Consider the following 16,271-nt stretch of genomic DNA (forward strand, 5'->3'; position numbering starts at 1 on the left):
CGTTGAAATTCTCCAGGTAGCTGGGCCGATTCAATACCGTCCATTCCATTGACTCACCCTTTCAATCAGGCACTGCAATTGTTCGTTGTCAGCAAAGCGGTAAATGTAGACCGCCATTACGTATCCACCCAGATGCATCAGGGCCGGCACGGTGTAAATGAATATCATTTCGCCGGTGTTGATCATCAGCAGTTTCAGGATGGCCGGGTCGACTGATTCCGGTGGGGGCATCGAAGTGGTGGCACCAACTTCCCTGACACCGGCGAAGGTACCATCCTCGATGAAAGTGCCACGACTGCTGGTGATGTTGTTGTTGTTGTTGTTGGGGGCTTGGCCGGTCCCGAGAAATCCGCGGTCACGCCTGCGGAAATTAATACTTGTATTTTGAGCTTGGAAGACGTGTGTTATTTAATTGTTACGAGCAATGGTTTTTTAATTAAATTCTTAAAAGACATAGAATTTGATTAATAAACGGTTGAATTTTGTTTACTGAATGTCTGTCTATTGCGTAATCCGTCATTTTTTACTAGCGGATTAATCCTGCCTGGAACCGGGAAGAGTATGAAAAAACTTAACTCCTTTCTTTCAATGGTCCCAAGATAGCAATCCGCTAAGCAATTTTCTGCTGAAGTAATTGATGGAAGGGATCTATCTCTCATTCAGCTATGGAAAAAAATAATCTGAAGAAGCTGAATCACGGAGAAAATGGAACGCTAAGAAACATCTTTCGGATTCATAATGAATGCATTTGTGAAGGGTATGCAAATCTTCACTGGTGATCTCCGATGGCGTTGGCAGCTACAGTACGCGACAAAAAAAAGTACGCACTAGCAATGAAAACTTTAAAATCATTGTTTTTTTGTAGTATTTTCAATACCCTAACGAGTGGTGAAAAAATTGTCAAAAAATTCAATGTCTTCTCCAAACTTAAGCGTAGTTGTAGTGAAATAACTGTCAAATTTCCCGAGAAATGGCTAAAAATCTACTTCTCTACCATCTGAATGATTTGTAAAAATATGGAATACGATATTTTTTGAATATTTTCTTAGCAAAAAGTAACTGAAATTGATGTAATAGAATAGATCAGGCCAACGAAGATAATTGGTTCGATATGTTGACAGATTTGATTATTTTGCATTCAGCGTATAATTTCGACTGATGTTCGTTTTAGACACTTCAATCACCTCAAATTTGCTCAAAATGCTTATTGATAAGCTCATAGAACTCTAGAAAAAGGTTTTCTGAAGTCAACATAGTTAGTTTGACCTCTAAGGCCTCAAAAACGACCATGAGTATGGACGACTTTTGGTGAGAAATTTTCGGATGAAGAACATTCAACACATGTCAAACAAAGCACGCAAAGATCAGTCTAATGGTGTGAGGTGCTTTGCTTGTTCCAGACATCGATTATCTTTGAAAAAAATGGATAATGACAGAAGAATCTAAAATCAGCATTTTGAAAATAAATTGATACAAATATTTAAAATAGTTGAAGCAGTGTTTGGCCTTTCTCGAGGAAGTCAACAGACTTCCGGTTCTCAACTTGAAGTTTACGAATATCTCGGAAACTGGCTTTTTCACCGTCCTATCGGATTTAATGGTGCCCTCAAAAGACCTAATGAAACCCTTAGTCCCTTAGTTGCTTGAAATTCAATTTTGTTTGACTTGAAAGCCGGAACAGTTTTCTAAGCAGAGAAATAGTGAACTGTAAAGGTTATCAAGAATGCGCACTTTATTTTGTCCATGCGAAAACTGACTTTGATTACAATTATGCTTTAGTGTGACGAAGGTATTACATTTTTTGACATTTTTTTCCTAGTCTTTAGCGTATTAAATATATGTACTTCTATTCATCAGGAAATTTCGAATCGACATTCTTTCTGTGATAAAAGATACAGTGATTTGAAAGTTTTGATAACAAGAGCGTACTTTATTTTGTCGCGTACTGTATATAGTGCCATCATTTTAAACTCCTTGGGCGATGTGGGATTAGATATATTTAGTTCCGAAGGTGTGGCTCATGATTTTACTCGTTGACTGTGTAAAACCTGAATGTAAATGGATACTAGATTTAATCAGGATCATCGCGAATTTCATTTCTTTATAGAAGTAAATTGGTAGTAAATAAATCCTATTCATATTGGGTGAGAAAGCATCTCAAAACACTCTTGATTCTTCCATTCAATGTGGAATACTTATTTATTCTCGTGATTCCATCCTCAGCCAATGATTTTACAATGGATAAGAGAAGAGTAGGGCAAAGTGTAGTAGAAAAGTGGTAGAGTTGTGTAGAGTACAGTAGAGTAGAGTAGAGTAGAGAAGAGTAGCAAAGAGAAGAGTAGAGAAGAAAAGAGTAGAGTGAACCAGTAAATTTGAGTTGTCTAGAGTAGAGAAGAGTAGAATAGAGCAGAGTAGAGTCGATTAGAATAGAGTAGATTAGAGTAGAGTAGGGTAGAGTAGAGTAGAGTAGAGAAGAATAGCGTAGAGTCGAGTAGAGTAGAGTAGAGTAGAGTAGAGTAGAGTAGAGTAAGTAGAGTAGAGTAGAGTAAGTAGAGTAGAGTAGAATAGAGTAGAGTCGAGTAGAGTAGAGAAGAGAAAAGAAGAGTAGAGTAGAGTAGAGTAGAGTAGAGTAGAGTAGAGTAGAGCAGAGCAGAGTAGAGTAGAGTGGGACCTTTCAAATATTACGTAACGCTTTTAGGGGGGAGGGGGTATAGCAGTTTGTTTTACTATGTGGATTTTGCTTAGAAATTTTGCAATGTATGTGTTATGTAGTGAGAGGGGGAATTGAAAATGCTCGAAAATTGCGTTACGTAATATTTTATTCGGCCTCAGTAGAGTAGAGCAGAGTAGAGTAGAGTAGAGTAGAAAAGAGTAGCGAAGAGAAGAGTAGAGAAGAAAAGAGTAGAGTAAACCAGTAAAGATGAGTTGTTTAGAGTAGAGAAGAGTGGAATAGAGTAGAGTAGAGTAGAGTATAGTGGAGTAGAACAGAGTAGAGTAAAGTAGAGTAGAGTAGAGAGGAATAGCGTAGAGCATAGTTGTGTAGAGTACAGTTAAGTAGAGTAGAGTACAGAAAAATAACGTAGAGCAGAGTAGTGTAGAGTACAGTAAAGTAAAGTAGAGTAGAGTAGAGAAGAATAGAGCAGAGTTGTGTAGAGTAGAGTAGAGTAGAATAGAGTAGATTAGAGTAGAGTAGAGAAGAGTAGATTAGATTAGATTAGATTAGAGTAGAGTAGAGTACAGTACAGTAGAGTAGAGTAGAGTTGAGTAGAGTAGAGTAGATTAGAGAAGAGTAGAGTAGAGTACAATAGAGTATAGTAAAGTAGAGAAGAGTAGAATAGAGTAGAGCGGGACCATTCAAATATTACGTAACGCTATTAAGGGGGAAGGGGTATAGCAGTTTGTTTCGCTTTGTGGATTTTGCTTAGAAATTTTGCGATGAATGTTTTATGTAGGGGGAGGGGGAGTTGAAAATTCTCGAAAATTGCCTTACGTAATATTTGAACGGCCCCAGTAGCTTAGAGTAGAGTAGAGTAGAGTAGAGTAGACTAGAGAAGAGTGGATTAGAGTAGAGTAGAATAGCGTAGAGTAGAGTAGAGAAGAGTAGCGAAAAGTAGAGTAGAGAAGAATAGAGTAGAGTCGACCAGTAAAGTTGAGTTGTGTAGAGAAGAGAAGAGTAGATTAGAATAGAGAAGAGTAGAGTCGAGTAGAGTATAGTATAGTAGAGTACAGTAGAGTAGAGTACAGTAGAGTAGAGTAGAGAAGAATAGCGTAGAGCAGAGTTGTGTAGAGTATAGTTAAGTAGGGTAGAGTAGAGAAGAATAGCGTAAAGCAGAGTTGTGTAGAGTACAGTAAAGTAGAGTAGAATAGAGAAGAGTAGAGCATAGTAGAGTAGAGTAGAGTAGAGTAGAGTAAAGTAGGGTAGAGTAGAGAAGAATAGCGTAGAGCAGAGTTGTGTAGAGTAGAGTTTGTAGAGTAGAGTAGAGGATAATAGCGTAGAGCAGAGTTGTGTAGAGTAGAGTAGGTAGAGTAGAGTTAAGAAGAATAGCGTCGAGTAGAGTAGGGTAGAGCAGAGAAGAGTAGAGAAGAATAGAGTAGAGTAGAGTAGAGAAGAGTAGAGATGAGTAGAGTAGAGTAGAGAAGAATAGCGTAGAGCAGAGTTGTGTAGAGTACAGTAAGGTAGAGTAGAGAAGAGTAGAGTAGAGTAGAGTAGAGTAGAGTAGAAAAGAGTAGAGTAGAGTAGAGTAGAATGGAGAAGAGTAGAAAAAAGTAGAGTAGAGTAGAGTAGAGTTGGTGGAGTAGATTAGAGAAGAATAGCGTAGAGCAGAGTTGTGTAGAGTACAGTAGAGTTGAGTAGAGAAGAGTGGAATAGAGAAGAGTAGAGAAGAATAGAGTAGAGTAGAGTGGAGTAGAGTAGAGAAGAGTAAAGTAGAGTAGAGTAGAGCTGGTAGAGTAGAGTAGAGAAGAATAGCGTAGAGCATTGTTGTGTAGAGTACAGTAGAGTAGAGAAGAGTAGAGTAGAGCAGAGTAGAGTAGAGTAGAGTAGATTAGAGTAAAATAGAGTAAAAAAGAGTAGAGTATAGTAGAAAAGAATAGAGTAGAGTAAAGTAGAGTAGAGTTGAGTAGAGTAGAGTAGAGTATACAAGATAAAAGTAGAGAAGAAAAGAGTAGAATAGAGAAGAATTGAGTAGAGTAGAATAGAGTAGAGTTCAGTAAAGTAGGGTAAAGTAAAGTAGAATAAAACAGTTAACTTGAGTAGAGAAGAGTATATCTCAGAGTAGTGTACAGTAGGGTAGAGTTGGGGGAAATAAATAAGGATGGGTAAGGTAGAGTAAAACAGATAGGGTGGCCATTAGAGTGTAAATTAAGAGAGTAAATTAATCCTTTGCCTAGAACAAGGTCTCATGCCAAATTTTGGCCATATCGGATCACGGGAAGGGATCTCACAACGAGCCTGAAGTTTGAGTTATGGAATTTTGAGACATTTTGTTCGGAACAAACATGAAAAACCAGTTTTTCATCAATAACTTTAAAGGGCTTGTGACATAGCTCAATTGGCAAGTCTGTTGTCTCCTGAGCCGATGTCCGCGAGTTCGAGCCCAAGAGTAAACATCGAACCCAGATGTACCGGATAAGTTTTTCAATAACGATCCGCCAACTGCAGCGATAAAGTCGGGAATGCCATACAGATGGAAAAACGACTATAATCGAAACAAACAAAAAATCAATAACTTTGGTTCCCTTTGGTGGTATCGGTTCTCGGTCTAACTAAAGGCTAAGATCAAAGTGTAGGTTCCCTTTGGTCGATTTCTTTTAAATACCGTCTTTCTTAAAGTCCAAACTATGACAAATATTTCAAATTTGGCATGAGATTTTGTACTAGGCCTAGGATCAATTTTAACCTGCAGCGCATAAAATTTCACAGGTTTTGAATTTCTCATATAAATTTGGGGCAAAAAGTAAGCAAATTTGAAACGTTTTTTCTCTATTCTTACACATTTTAGAATATTTTACCTCTCCCGGTAATGAATTATTTTTGTCTCTAAAAGGATTTTTTTAGAGATCCAAGGATGAAAATTGATCTTAAATTCACAATATGTTTCGCAACACTAAAGATGCCCAGTTTGAACTGAAATTTAAATTTCCTAATAATCAATATTAATTAAATAGGACCTAGAAATGGTGTTCCTTTTGTTAAAATTTTTTCCAATTTTTCTCAATTGATAAAACTTAATAAGACAAAAAAAATCAAAATCTGTGTCAAATATTTTTTCTAACGTTAAGCCAGCTTGTTGAAAAAAACTGAATAGTTTTTTTTCTTAAATAGTTAGTATGAAATATGATCAGGATTATATCGGGAGGCTCTAAAAGTATCAGGATGTTTTGATGATTCTGTAAACGAACTTCGTTCAAATCAATTAAACAACAATAAATTGTTTAAAAAATGAGCACTATAAACTTGGTAAAAGATTTATGCAAACTATAATTTTTTTTGAAAAATTCTCGAAACTTAAAATTTGTCATTTGAAATTTGAGGAAGGATATCTTAAAAAAGAAATAAAGAAAGCTACAAAATAATTGAGGATCCAAGTCATTCCTTACAAAGTTAATTATATATTCGAAAATTAGAACGTACAGATTGGATCTATGTACACCAAAATACACTATGTATTTTGACAACTAACTACTGATTGTTACACTTTGATGAACAACTGAAAAACTATGAATTTGACAAAATCAAACACAATATTTTGAGTAACATGGAGAAAAGTAGGAGTTCTAGTGATGAATTCAAGCTAAACATATTAAAGCATGGATCACTACAAATCTGGACGCATTAAAACGGGTCTATCTCGGAGCTATGTAAACGAAATAAAAATGTTTTGTACTTAAAATGTAGGGTTTTTATTGCACTTTAAAGGAAAATTAATAACAAAATTATTCCGATGTTGTTTTGATGAATTTTTGAACTTTATAGTTTGGACACCCTATTCGCTGACCTCAGCGGCCATTTTGTTCCACAATCTCTTCATCTCTGTTGCATCCCGAGTCGTCCTACCATTCTTCTTCATCTTCTGCTTGAGAATTACTCAAAAATTTTCGATAGGGCGGAATTTAGTGCAGTTGGGTGGGTTGATGTTCTTTTCGACAAAATCCACCCGTTGGCCCGATACCACTGTAGTACCTCTTTGCTGTAGTGGCAGCTTGCCAAATCTGGCAAAAACTTTACTGATCCTTTGTGAGATCTAATGTACGAAAAAAAAATTTTTCAGGCACTCCTCCTTGCACATTTCAGAGTCCATGGCCTTATTTTTCACAAAAAACCGGGGTTTTTCGTCCGCAGCTGCAAATACCTTGCCAGATCAAACACGTTCTTGCAAACTTATCAGCAAAAACGAATTCGAACTTGCCGGGGACATCACCATGACCAGTGCAGTGCACCACTGCAGTGGCTTTATAAAATTTTTGGCCAGGAAGCTGCCCAAAATCCATCTTCACGTACGTTTCGTCATCCATGAGGATGCATCCGTCGAACTTCGTTGGAATCTTCTTGAATAACTTCCGGGCACGTCCTTTGGCTACTAAATTCTGCTTCAATGTCCGGTTTGGTTACTTAATGCACAGAAAAAAATAATGACAATTACGTGTCATTGAAAATGGTTACCTGTAAAATAAATCATCCTGTAATCAAAAGAACGTGTAAATTTAAGCTGATTTGTTTAAAATCAAATGAAAAGTCATTTATAATTAAAGCAAATGTCCTGTAACAAAAAGTAGCATGACATTTGCCATAGTTTTACAGGTCACAGTCCATTATTTTTAAGTGAGCAGATTATTTGCAGGTTAGTTTCAAATTACAGGTCTGTGAAATTTATCAGATTGTTAATCAAAACAAAAAAATCCTCTGTGTTTGCAACTATTTGTTCCGTTAAGCCTAGTCCACACTAGGAGAAGGCTCGTCTCGAGACGGTCTCAGCGTCTCCCATTTTCTTCGGGAGACACTGAGACCGTCTCAGCTTTCCAACAACAACAACAGACAACAAAGTTCGTCTCATAACAAAAATCGCAGTTCATGTTGCCTAGTGTGGACTAGGCTTTAAGTGGAAGTGCTTTGGAGATAAACCGGAATGACATCCGGTGGATAAGCTACGCGTATGTGTAGCGATAATACGTTACACAGCCGTCATCTTGACAAAAAACAACTACTAGCAAAAATAGTCTTGCTCCGCAAGCGCAAGCCATCAAAAACGATAACATCAACAATAAGTGGTCAACTAAATTCGACAGAATACTCCTGTGCGCTCCCTTTTCCTCGTTTTCTGGGCTGGATGAACTTAGCGTAAGTAAAATATTCGCTGCGAGCCAAGTCCTAACAATAACAAGTTCATACGCCACCCTTGTCCAGAAATAATCAGATATTATTCCTATTGTTGTTTAGCATTCGTGACGTGTACAAATAGCTAAGCGGAAGTATTACCCGGGACTAAACTAACTAAACGCGATGTCCGACAAAGGTCAAACAAAACTTATTTCGCTGGCTTCGTCCGTGGGCCGCTGGAGTTTGTTCTCGGGCATAGGAGCATGCGGTGTGACGTTATCCGGTCCTCGATTGTCGACTCCCAGAAGCACTGGAACCGCATCGGTTGGGATTCCCTCTCTAAGTTAACCGGGAGGAATTCCAATGCTCCCTTTATATCAAGGCGTACGGTAGTGAAGAAATGCTTTAAAAATTGACCGTGAGTAAGTAGCTTCTAGCCTCAATTTTGTTCTATTAATCGAATTTAAAAATGTTAATCAATTTTAGCTTTACCCAGTACGATCGAGGATTTAGTACTGGCGGAGAATATGGACACAGTTGAACTGGACCTAAAAATATTGCTGGTCTTCATTTCCGGGTGTTGAGAAGTGATTGCGATACCTCAAAACACGTCCATGATTCCGCTATCTGTATTTTCTTCTCAACACACCACCGAAAGTATGGGTTCAGTTCCATTTATATCGCATAACCATCATATGCAAACTCATTCTTAGTTGAATTAGCCCAGATTTTTGCTATTTCCTTAGGCAAACGAACTGGAATCCAGTTTGTGAAAATCGTTTGGTTTTTTCATTGACAAAATACTAAAGTGAAGGAGCAGGAGAAATTTTCACTTAAGTTCAACTACAGCAAACTAGAGAGATTGTGTAACTGGTTATTCCAGAATGATGCAGCTAGAGATGCCGGTCTTGATCAAACGAGCTCGTCTGTGATGCCGAACTATAACTACCAACACCATCATCATCATTTCAACAATCAATCATCAGCTTCACAAGGTGGGCCATACTGGTAAGTTTTTTGTCTCTAAATTACTTAATTTCCTATAACAATCTTGTTCTCATCTAATTGACAGTGGATCAGCATCGACCTGAATAGTGAAATAATTTCATTTCACACTCCAATAACTTCGCTGGAGGTCACCAAGAAGTTCTCGCGAAAGCAGCTGGGTCAACCTCATCTGTAATATTCGATATGATGAGCACAACATAGCACACGTTGAGTTATCAACCACCTATATATTTTGATGCAAATTGCAAGCAATTGAAGATTTTCCCTTGCAATCGCCCGTCAATCCATCCTAAACCAACATTCTCCACGATAGCAAAAGAAACACATTTGTCGCAACTGTAGTATCAACTATCCAGGAAACCACAGAAATCAGCAAAGCGAAAGTGACAATTATTCCGAAAACAGCAGTTAGATCAATTGGTTAAAAGGTAACCTTTTTAAAAATTAACGTTCATAACAGGCTGTTAACTTTTAAACTTTTTTCTCCAGCTCAAAATAAACCTGATGGAAGATGAATCGGAAAAGTGGTTTACGGTTGGCCTTTTCAAGAGTCTTTCTCATGCGTTTTCTACGCTCGGTTTGATGTATAGAATTATTTGCACGTTGGAAAAAGACTGACCACCGACAACCAGATTTCCGAAAATCAATCAAAACAAACACTCAGGATGCGTTTCCTGTTGGAAACATTCTGATTGTATAATGGGATAGCGCCTCTCGCAACTGCTTCGCCTGGCTGGTATGCAATCTCGATCAGCGCACCAATCAGCTATGCAAACCGAGTCGCATCATTCAGAATCATCGGTTTAGCAAACATCGCTTATCGGAGATGAGTGAGATACAAACTGATCCATTCTGAATGTAGCTCACTCAGTATCTGCCTGAATTATATGAAATTGAAAATTATTTTATGCAGGACGAGAAAAATCAAACAGTTGTGCGGGACACCATAAATTCTCAGTAGTTTTAACGTGACGGACGACAGTTTAATAAGAAAACTTGTAAAAATTGAAAAACACGGCGAAAGTGAACATCTTTCCCTCACAAACACAACTACAATTTGATTTTGATCATACTGATGTTAAAAAACGTTATAACAACAAATAAATTTATTAATTTGCTATACATCTAATCAAACAAAATACGCTAATGATCGGCTTCATGTATCACTCACTCACTGCCTGATCCATTCACTCCTGATCGAAGACCAACAAGATTCGCCATATGCATTGCGCATTGGTGAGATTCCAATTTGATGATGGTGCTGCACTGTTTTTACAGCAAGCATCGTGCGAGGTGATCTGTATTTTAGCGATGAATTGAACGATCGATGATCGGGTAGGTCCAGTAGCAATCAATAACGAAACCCGACCGCTGTACGTTCAGGTGCGAAGTGCAATCTGAAACTTTCACTGAAAATGAGCGATTTTCGGAACACTGCCGACAACTGACCTGGTTAAATTCAAGCGGATTTTAGTTGTCCACCTATATGGAGATGGGTTCTTTTCAAAGTTGGATCCCACCCAAGCGTAATCCTGTAGTATGTAAGAGGAAAATCCACAGAATGCGATTAAATAATAATAAATAATAGTTATCACAAAACATTGTTTTTATTTAGAAAAGAAAAATCAACATTGAATGAGAAAAAAATAAACAAAACAAATTCCAATAGGAATCTCTTTCCAAATTATTAGTCCTGTAATTTTAAAGAAGCCTGTAAAAAATTTAGTCACTTTAAAAACATACAACACGTAATTTTATTCCGTCCTGTAAAATTGCGGTAAATGTCTCACAGTGCACCGGTCGGCGTTAAATTTCTTGGCGATGTCGTAGTCCGACTACCCTGTGTTTGCCTTGATCGTTCTCAACACCTTCAAAGGCAGTTTCCGATCCTTAATTCCACTATGAAGCTTGGTATGAACCTGCCGATCGATAGTATGCATCTCACGGAAACGTTTGAGAACGCTGCATACGGTTGATTTGACCATTTTTAACCATTTCGCGATTTTTGAACCCGACCACGTCGGGATTTTGACTTGAGTGTCCAAAATTAATGTTCGTCTCGCGGCTTCCATCACGTGTAACTTTTTTGGAACAAAACGAATCGTAATGAAATTTTTAGCACTAATAGAGGAAACATTTCCGAACGAAGAACTGTCAAAAAATTTATACGGACGTAATCGCCCTGACCACAGGAGAAAAGATTAAGTGTGTACGAATTTCATTTTTTGTACTTTCTCAAGGGCATCAAACATATGGTGCCAACATTTTTGTAGCTCCGTGCATATATTTTCAATTACATATTTTACATAACTACACATTTTACATAATTTGAAATGATTTGTTGAAACATAAAAAAACAGTTATCTCAAGCGTCGAGGAAAAGTTACCAAAAGCTACTCTCTGGAGCCACCCACAGAATTCCTTAAAATAGCTTGGTCACCGAATAAATCATAAACCCGCGGAGCCGAAATATTTCACAGTCTTGTGATCGCTGATCAAACAGTATAGAAATTTCTAAATCATCAACTAAATACTGACCAAAAACGTTCTCAGCAATGGCAAATTCTTTATTCAAAAATATTCTGAGATAAATTATTGATTTTCTAAGGTTTCATTTTGAGAATTTTGTTTTGGAATTTATATTTTTGCTTGTACATAATGACATTTTTCAAATATAATCAATTTAGACTTTTTTTTCATTCAATAACAATAACTCCCTGAAGTTTATATTCGGTTCCAGCTGAATAATTCATCATAACACGTTACATGAACATTGACACATGTGAAATGCTCTTTTGTATTGCTCAATTAATTTAGTCAGTAAACATAATCTACAACATCGAAAGTTTTTCCTTGTAATGAAATGGTAAACCAGTATACAATGGAGCCGAGCTCAAAGTTTTTTTTTGTGGCAACCACATCATAACATCAAACCCATCAGAAATTTAATAAGACAAACTATGTTGTTACATTTCATCACGCTAGTAATTATTGGGTGCAGGACGTCAGGTCCGCGGGATCGACAAAGTCGTGACATACATTCAATTTCTCTTACGGGTCGGAATCGGAACGGAAACGCCAACAAATTATCCTCCTTCCGGTACTTCCAGGCTCGAGCACTCTCTCACGTTGGGTCGACTTTGTACTACCCACCAGCTATATAATCCCAAGCCAAACGGTTGCAATCACGCACATGGTCTAATTTTTCAAATTGTTGAACACCAACCGCGGTAAAATCCGGTAAAATATGAACGAACGCCTTCTCTTCGGGTACTCGGTTCTATTTGTGCACCAAAACCAAACCTCAACACAAAACAGTCCAGCCAGCTCGTGTGGCCGAAATGCCGATAATGTTTGTTTATTTGGCTCGGGACGCCCTCGACTTGGGTAACTTTTTTAAGGCTTCTGTCACGGAGCTTGACAGCTCGAACCTACCTTCCATTTGCCGGGATCCAAACCGACGAATTCACGTGTCAAATAGTGATTACAGGGTTCGAAATGTTTTTTACACGAATCCGTGAGGTTTGTGGCTATAATTCGAGCGTAATATATGGGAACAATTCGGGCAAGCATTTATCGTATGGAGCATTTGGCTTGAATGAAACGTTACACTGCTTTTCACACCATTATTGCTGCTGTATTCTTACTTGAGCCCGGTCCGGATTGTGTAGGTAAAGTTGGTAAAAAAATGTACTCGCATTAGGTAATCTTCGATCGGAACCGGCCATAAGAAATATGTATTAATGGCGTGGGGTTGATCAATAGAACCACAATGTTGCATAACCTCCGGCAAGCCAGTTGACATTATCCGAGATAAGTAATTGGCAATAAATATCTCCCCCGTGATAACGTTATTTGATACAGCGTTTTCAAGGTTATTAATGTAAATATTATTGAAAAATGTATTTCCCCTGAATACTTTATCATAAAAACAGAAGATTAACAATTTGAAAAATTTACTAAATGCGAGTTTAAGATTTTGACGAGCTTGTATTTTTAGATATTGAGATTCATTGTTTAAATTTCTAAACAAATTTGAAAAGAATTCCAGGACTAAACAGTTTTATTTTTTATCATTCGTTCTCGATAAAAGACATACACCGTCTTAGCCGATTTAGGCTTTACAGACTGAATAAATGACGTAGACAACTTAAGATTAACATTTAACACCCAGTACCGAGATGGGAATCGAACCCATGCCATCAGTGGACCAGCGATTACCGTCTTACCACGCTAACCACTCGACCACCGAGACGTATATATATATATATATATATATATATATATATATATATATATATATATATATATATATATATATATATATATATATATATATATATATATATATATATATATATATATATATATATATATATATATATATATATATATATATATATATATATATATATATATATATATATATATATATATATATATATATATATATATATATATATATATATATATATATATATATATATATATATATATATATATATATATATATATATATATATATATATATATATATATATATATATATATATATATATGATTGATTGATTCTTGATTGATATGAAATTGCATTAAAAAACTTTATTTTAAAAAATATTTTCGGTCTTTTTTTGTCGAAAACATCTTATTCTTTTTTCTGTTATCGATATGAATCAAAACTCACCTTCTAGGCGTATTGGATTATAAAATTGTATGTACATCTTTCCAATTTATTTTTCTCGAAAAAGTCCCCGAAGAGTCATACCACTACATTATATGCATCAGTATTAAATTCATATTTTTTAGACAACAATTGCTGCTTTAATTAACACGATATCATATATCATATATGTATAAGGTTTTGATTCGACCGGCAAAATATCAATCTGGGTCACATTCATTACCCTGTGCTGTACAAATGAGCTAGGAATCAAGAAGAAAAAAATCACATCTAGGCTTTATATAGCCACCACGTGCATTGTAAATAAGCTTGTTTAATAAATACGCGCCCAAATATTCCCACTTATCATTATGCTATGGCATGGTTACAATCGCCTCTCGCGACGTTTGCTCGCGACGTCTCGACCATGGAGACGAAAAACAAACCCCCCAAAGGAAATAAAACTTTCAAAAAAATTCAAAGCCATGATATAGCTACAAATTTGTTTATTACGGACAATTGATGTGACAGTGTTTTTTTTTACTCGATAAGAAACGATTCTCATGCCTACAGAATACTGTAAAAATAATTTCATTATAATCGGTTGGGACATTTCGGAGGAGACGAGAATCGCACGAGAATTTTATATAATAGAGATAGAGGAAAAACTAGACAGAACATGCTTATTGAAGAGCAAGCATTTCCGATAAATGATGATTCGTATGATTGTTGAAAAATGAAACTGTTTCAAGGAAAAGTTTGAAACTAAGAGTTTACTCAGAAATGGTTTAGGGTAAAGTGATCTATTTTAGTATTCTCAGAATTTGTTTTGAGAGTAATTTTAGGGAACAACAGAAATTTCAAAGAAAAATTTTAAACTAATAGTTTATTCAGAAATGGTTTTGGGTAAAGTGATCGATTTGAGTAATCTCAGAATTGGTTTTGAAAGTGATTAAGAGGAAAGAACATAAGTTTCAAAGAAAAATTTTAAACCAGTATTTTACACACAAATTGTTATCAGTAGGGGAGAATGAGGATACTTGATCACTGGGGATACTTGATTACTTCGCTATATCTCGAAACTGGAATGACTTACAAATATCAAATGTTCTAGAAAAACGTTCCAAATAGAACCAAAACCCAATGCTTTTATCTCAACAAATTTTAAAAGTTTTATTTTTCGAGTTATTGAACTTTGTTTGAAAAATTTAACAAATGTGATTTGAAGATCTTTTTTTTCACATTAAAATGTTTCTCATATGAGAAAATTATAATAAAAATATTTATTCTAATATGTCAAACGTTAGAGTAAAATATGAACTTCATAATGCTATATTTTCAAAACAATAGTAAAGTCTCAATTTTTTTAAAAGAAGTTTTTCAAAATGTATGTTATGGGTATAATTGATCCCTGGAGTCCAAAAAGATATATTTTTCTTCTGGATGGATCGTGATCATTGCTTATCATGAAATTACTAATATTTGTCCAATAACTTATGTTCATCCAGTAATTCTAATTATCTGTTGAAAAGGACTAAATATACGGTATTTATCTAAAAACTAGAAAATTGCGTCTAAAAGTATGCAATGAGTGTAGTAGAAAAATTTGTGGAATGAGAACTAATATGGCAAAAAGTTAACGGACCTGTTATCTTCGGAATTGACTAGATTTTCACCTAAGGTCAGAACACTCTGAATTAAAGATCAATTCTCCTATACAGTGAGCGAAATAAGAATAGCACCACTATGTGTTTTGCTTGTAAAAATATGAATGTTTGAAAATCACCAAAATTTTCTTCTATAAATTGTTTTGAATTGTTTTACGGATAAATCAAGCATAAGTTTACTTTTTTTGGACGTTGTAATTGGCGTTGGGGACCAAAACTATGGAAAAAGGGTGCGAAATAAGAATAGGACCACTTGTGTTTTTCAACGAAAACAAGATTATTTCTAAAAATTTACCGTGTAAAAGTGTTTAATAATGCTTCTACGAATTATTTGAATAGATAACTGTATTTTAAGGAGTTTTCTAGGATTTCAAAAAATTTCAAAGGTATTAAAAGGGGGTTTTAAGAAATGCTCCTCTAGCGTTTAGGAATTTGATACTTGAGCTATAATACTTTATCAAACTGCTTTATTTCTTCATTATCATTCATTAGTATGATGCAAATTGACGAAACATCGATTTGAGGCTGAATTTGAATAAAAAAAACAGGCTTCAAATTCAAAAATACTAATGTTTTTAAATAGTCAAACGCTATTTCTCTAGTTTCAAGTCTTAGATGGCAGCACTATCTTGCAGTTAAACCGAATTGATACCCATTTTTGTATATCTGGAATTAATTCAGGTGTGCTGGATGATTTTGGTCAAGAAATAAGTACTTGGTACCGTGTGACCGCCTTGGAAATTATAAGTTCACAATATCAAAAAATTAAAATTTCATCAAGTACCGATAAAAGTGAATTTCTTGGACCGATAATCAGAAAAATTTTGTACTTTTCGATGGAGCTTGATGAATCAGATAACTAGCAGTATTATTGATATGATTTGAAATTGAATCGGAAGTTGAGATGAGCAGGAATTTTGGCGGTAGTACATTCTTTGCTGGTGATTTTTTTGCAAATCCGGAAAAGATGTCTGCAGCGTGAGCTCCAACAAAAGTGTGTTGGAAAACTACCTCGAAATGATGAATATGGGCCTCAATAAGCCTGAAAAATAAATAATGAGACTTAATTTGGTTTCAACGGCAAGATAGTGCTGCCATCTATGACTTGAAACTGAAAAAA

General features: G+C 35.8%; 1 protein-coding gene across 3 annotated transcripts in view; it reads right to left on the bottom strand.

Moving 5' to 3' along the window:
* LOC129748081 (uncharacterized) overlaps positions 1-16,271 on the bottom strand; it is a 205,799-nt gene that overhangs the window by 72,592 nt on the left and 116,936 nt on the right. For all 3 annotated transcript variants that reach the window (XM_055742557.1, XM_055742556.1, XM_055742555.1), the window contains exon 5: positions 58-361. In XM_055742557.1, coding sequence (XP_055598532.1) covers positions 58-361 — 304 coding nt within the window. The remainder of the gene's footprint in view (positions 1-57; positions 362-16,271) is intronic.

This window comes from Uranotaenia lowii, chromosome 2, assembly GCF_029784155.1.
Source record: "Uranotaenia lowii strain MFRU-FL chromosome 2, ASM2978415v1, whole genome shotgun sequence".
NCBI classification, from domain to species: Eukaryota; Metazoa; Arthropoda; class Insecta; order Diptera; family Culicidae; genus Uranotaenia; species Uranotaenia lowii.